The 5,716-nt window shown below is 38.0% G+C and overlaps 1 protein-coding gene and 1 pseudogene across 1 annotated transcript; both read left to right on the plus strand.

Annotated features, from left to right (window-relative positions):
• Positions 1–750: 750 nt before the first annotated feature.
• On the plus strand, positions 751–3,962 carry LOC121482464 (E3 ubiquitin-protein ligase RLIM-like). Its single transcript, XM_041740380.1, has 2 exons — positions 751–994; positions 2,293–3,962. The coding sequence occupies exons 1-2, from the start codon at positions 751–753 to the stop codon at positions 3,960–3,962; spliced, it is 1,914 nt and encodes a 637-aa protein (XP_041596314.1).
• Positions 3,963–4,625: 663 nt separating this feature from the next.
• LOC121482339 lies at positions 4,626–5,220 on the plus strand (annotated as a pseudogene).
• Positions 5,221–5,716: the final 496 nt, after the last annotated feature.

Genomic DNA, 5,716 nt, shown 5'->3' on the forward strand with positions numbered 1-5,716 from the left:
AAAAGGATAAAAAAAATAATAGATAATAATAAAAGAGCCAACTACAGAAATTCAGCTATGGCTCTCGCAAATTATCAAAAACTGTGGGCTTCCTTAGTGAGTATCTATGATTTGAGGAATTCATGAGGGAAAAAGAGAGAGCTCCTTGGGCACCTGAAAATGAGAACTGCTGCATTTGACTAGCATGACTTTGGCGTGGCGTTTTGAAGAAGGCAGTCATATGTAATATAACTAGCTGCATTTGGGTTCTTTAACTTGACATACAAATAACTAGCGCATAGCAAAGCCTGGAAAAGCCTCCCCGAAAGCCGGAGAACAGGCTCATGCAGATAAAAGGAGGCGAAGGGAAGTGCTTGGCACGCAGTAAGCCTCCGCAGTATCTACTGGTTTGGAAAGCGGTGAAACCTACCCTGATTACGGTCCCCAGTTGGTAACAATGACGGACATAATGGATACCTAGGCAACGGTGCCTAGCAACTTCTCATATAAAGGCGGTTCTCAACTAAGGCTTATCAGAAGCTATAGGACTGCGGCCAGGGCTGCAGAAGCCTGAGCAGAGGCAGATCCAACCATGTCGGGCGGGTCCTGACGCGGTAACCGTAACAGAACGAGAATCCAGTTATTGTATTTCATATTATGTATTTCATATTATTCATATTATGTATTCATATGTAACCATATGTAAGATCCAGTTATTGTTTTTCAACATCATGCCATAAAAGTCAGGTATCTTTCCACTTGTTCATCAAGATGGAAAATTCAGGTTCCGATGATGAAGAAGATGAATCTGCTGCCCGGCGCAGAAGGCAGATGACCCGATTGCTCCGGGAAGAAGATTTCTATCAATTTGTAAATAATCTGAGTGAAGAAGATTACAAGCTTATGAGGGATAACAATTTGCTAGGCATCCCAGGTGAAACTACATTAGAAGAGTTGCTGAGGAGACTTCAACGAATTAAAGACAACCTAGCACAAAATTCAGATGAAAATAGAGGTATATTTCATTTTTAGGGAGAATAGAATGGGATGGGTAAGGAACTTCATAATAGTGTCAGCCAGCGATGATACAGAAGTGGCATACTTTAATTTGGTAGCAAGTAACTTCTCATTAAAAAGAACTGGCATTTACTTGATTTTTGGTGAGAATGGAAAAATATGTTTTTCCCCCAATTCACATTTGAGTCACTTTAATTGAGAAACAAGTGTGAAATAGGCTATTGATATTTTTCTTGGTTTTCCACCTCAACTAAAAGTTCCTCCTACTTCCTGAGCTATTTTTTCTATAAAGACATAGACTTCTTCACCAGTGAACAAATATATTCTATTCAACTGGGGGTAATTTTGCTCCCATCCCTCAAGGGACATTTGACAATGTCTGGAGATTTTTTTGGTTGTCAAAAATGATGTGTGGGTGTTACTGGCAAATAGCAGGCAGAGGCCAAGGATACTACCAAACACTTCACAATATGGGATAGCTCCCCCAAACTAAGAATTATCCAACACCAAAATGTCAACAGTGCTAAGGTTGAGAAACCCTGATCTAATCAGGTCTGCTGCTTCTCTCCTAGTGTGAAGTAGAAAATTTTACTATCAAATGAAGATGATACATAATAGTTTGGTTCTTAAACATGGCCTCATATATACTATGCCAGGTTCAGTCTATTCATCTGATCTCACCTTCAGTTTCATGTCACCTCAAAATCTTGGTAACATTAAGTATTCAAATAAATTTTAAACCTATAAATATTATTTAAACTTGGGCAATGACTACAATAGTGTTCTATTTTTAAACAACTTTGTATATTACCATAAGCATTTAAGAGCCTAGCAGTACTGTTGTAGACTAATGAGAATTAGGCAGTAGTGTAAATTGAACTAAAATACTAGCACTGAAAAAAAATAAAATAAAATACTAGCACTGTACCTTAACCTTATTTAATTGTATTAGTGTTTTGACAGTGGAGTGAAAAAATGTCTCTTGACTTTCCTCCCACAGTGGTACACAAGGCCATGAATATGATGAAATATTGAAAACAAACTTCCTCCAGATTCCTAAAAAAACAAACAAACAATTCTCTCAATTTATCTAAGATTAGCTAGCTCTTTTCAGAAGGAACTCAAACTTTCCTGCCTTTACTTGTCAATTTAGAAAAAATGTAGTTTATAAAAAATTAACTCTATAAATGTGAAATCTGTTTAAAACATCTCAGTATTAAAAGTCTAATTTTTTGTTTGCTTGATAGTTCTAATTTTGATAGGTCCTTTTTCTGCCCCCCCACTTTTTGTTAACAGGTGGAAGAGATTCTTCTGACAGTGTATCTAGTAGTGACTCTCTATTAGAATGGCTTAACTTTTTCGAGCAAACTGAAAATGTGACAAGTGAGGGAAGTGAAAACCAATCTTGGGAAGAATCGAGCCGGATTAATTCAAACAGTGATGATTCCAGATTCAATTCAGAAATAAATTTTAACCTTGATAATGGGAGCCCAAATCTAGAGAACCTATATGTACCATCTACAAGACTTACCAGAGGAGACAATATGGAAATCAGCCAAAGGCAAGTGGAAAATCCACAATCTGAATCAACATTTATAAGACCACCTAGATCAGAACAAAGTACAACTGAAGCATTAATAGAAGTCCCAGTTACCAGAGTTCGGCGAAGAGCAAGAAGCAGGAGCCCAGAGCATCGGAGAACCAGAGCAAGAACTGAAAGTAGTTCAGCTCCAAATTCAATGAATGAATGTTTACTAAGATTTCATCAGAATATATCACCTGAGACTTTTGAGTACCTTCAGGTAAATGAGGCTGACATATTTTCTAGAATTCAGCAACAAGGAACAACATCAAGACAGCAAATAACTGGACCTGAGCTGCAAAATAGCGACCTTTTAACAACTTCTGGAACAAGGAGTGCTATTGAAGAAGAAAGTTGGTCAGACACAACCAGTGATGATGAATCTTGGGAATTGGAACAGATAAATCCAATCATACCATTTCATCTTGAAGTAGGACAAGTTCATCCTGGGGCATATTCTCATAGAGATGAGAGAGCTAGCAGAACTCCGTTAATATCTGAGACACCAAACAACACTGTCGTTTTACAAAGTGAACAAGGAGGATTTGGGCACATGTTTCCATATTTTGAGCAGACAGAAGAAAGAATTTATGTCAGTACCATCAGAATTCCCATTCATAGCATTTTAAATACTGGTTTAAATGATACATCTGTTACAATTCAGAGCACATTTACAGAGAGAGTGACAGTATTTAGTGACTCAAGTGACTTCATGGACAGTGACAGTGATTTAGTGTACAGTGTCTCACCCTCAACTCAAAACATGGAAAGGGCAGAGTCACCAAATGAAAGAGATGGTTCTGATGGTAGGGCAGAGTCACCAAATGAAAGAGATGGTTCTGATGGTAGGACTAGTTCTGATTTCCATCCAAATTTTGCATTGATTTCTAGTTCAAATTCCAGCTATGTGTCTAGTTTCAATTCTAGTCCTATTTTCAGTTCCAGCTCCAGTGATGAAAATTCAGCAATTAGTTCAATAATGTTTGAAGGCAGTAATGAAGTAAGGACACCATCAGGCTCACCATCAGAAAGCAGGCAAGAAAGTACATCTATGAGCTCAATAACATTTGATGATAGTGACTCTTGGACCTCTCTTAATCTGGACCACTTTTTCGTCTTGAATGAAGACAATCACGACCAACCTACAGGACTCACCAAAGCACAAATTGACAACCTGGCTGTAAGATCTTTTGGTGGAAGTGGTGCATTAAAAGCCTGTAGCATTTGCATCACAGAGTACATAGAAGGCAACAGACTTCGCATCCTACCTTGCTCCCATGAATTCCATGTCCACTGTATCGATCACTGGCTGTTGGAGAACTCCACCTGTCCTATTTGTCGTGGGCAAGTAGTGGATTCTGGTGAAAAAGAAAATTCTAATTGAGATCTGAATCCTTATCTATATAAACTGTTATAGTGATGGACAAACTGTAGTCACCTGCCTAATGTCCACTTTTGGAATGATTCTTAAATATAACAATCTGAATCTAATTTAAAATCGAGTCCCAATGTAACAATCTGAACTGACTCATTCGTTCCTGAAGGAATGACTGGACTTTCTCCAATTTCTTTTCCAGGATAAAAGGATATGTTTAAAAATGAAACAATACTATCCTGTCTGACAGGAAAAACAAATTTCACACTACAGTGGATCACTGAATTTCAAAAGAAACTTAGCAGGTACACTGGGGTAGGAGGAATGTTCCTGATTCCATGAAAGAAATGTCTTAATATATAACCAATTCAGATAGAAACTAGTAGTCTTATCTAGTCATGCAAATCCCAGACATCTCATATCCTTATCCCATCTTAGATGTGCATACAAAGAGACAGAATACAACCAAAATAATTAAGCGAGTAAAGAATTTATTAGACCTCTTTTCCTACTGGAACCATGGAGGGTGTAGAAGAGAAGAAAAAAAAAGGTTCCTGCTGTGCAAGAAACCCTTAAAAAAGTGAAGAGATTTCTCAGAGTTGAAGATCAAGCATCTGAGAAAAAAGTTTGCCCAAAAGATGCTTCGAAAAACAAGGAGGAAGATTTATCTATGAAAAAGCTAAGCATTACCACAAGGAATACAGGCAGATGTACAGCACTGAGATTCAAATGGTGAGGATGGAGAGAAAAGCTGGCAACTTCTACGTGCCTAGAGAACTCAAATGGGCATTTGTCATCAGAATCAAAGGTATCAATGGTGTGAGCCCAAAGGTTCGAAAGGTGTTGCAGCTTCTTTGCCTTCACCAGATCTTCAATGACATCTTTGTTAAACTCAACAAGGCTTCAGTGAACATGCTAAGGATTGTGGAACCACATATAGCATGGGCCTACCCTAACCTGAAGTCGGTGAATGAACTGATGTACAAGCATGGTTACGGCAAGATCAACAAGAATTGCCCTGACAGGTAACACATTAATTGTCCGATCTCTTGGTAAGTATGGCATCATAAATATGTCATGGAGGATCTGATTCACAAGATCTATACTGTTGGAAAACGTCTCAAAGCAGCAAACAACTTTTTATGGCTCTTCAAATTATCTTCTCCACACGGGGGAATGAAGGAAAAAAACCACCCATTTTGTAGAAGGTGGAGATGCTGGCAACAGGGAAGACCAGATCAACAGGCTTATTAGAAGGATGAACTAAGGTATATAACATGATCATTTCTGTAATCTGATCAGTTAATAAACAACTACTTTCCAATGGAAAAAAATAGTTTATTAGAGACACTCATATAAAGTCATTACATTCATAATTTGCTATAAAAAGCTTTAAAATTTTTGTCTTCCTATTTCTCTTCCCAACAGTTTGTCCCACTTCTTCATACTGTCTTAAAGTTTCTCTCATTTTCCACTACCAATGTATCAGTTAGGGTCCTGGGCAAAAATTGATGGCACACTTGAAAACGGTGATGGAAAAAGTTTAACAAAGAGGCTATTTACTAAAAATGTGTAAAGAATGAAAGGAAGCCAAGAGATGATGAAGTACCCTGAGGCTAACAACTGTGAGAAGCCTGTATTATCACCACTAGGCTTGAAGGGGTATAGAAAGGTAGTAGTTCCTGCAACAAAGAGTGTCCTGTGGTTGTAGTAGAAGGCCATCCAACAGGAGCTGTGACCTTAGATAAACAAAAGGCAGCAAT

This window comes from Vulpes lagopus, chromosome X (assembly GCF_018345385.1).
Source record: "Vulpes lagopus strain Blue_001 chromosome X, ASM1834538v1, whole genome shotgun sequence".
Classification (NCBI taxonomy): Eukaryota; Metazoa; Chordata; class Mammalia; order Carnivora; family Canidae; genus Vulpes; species Vulpes lagopus.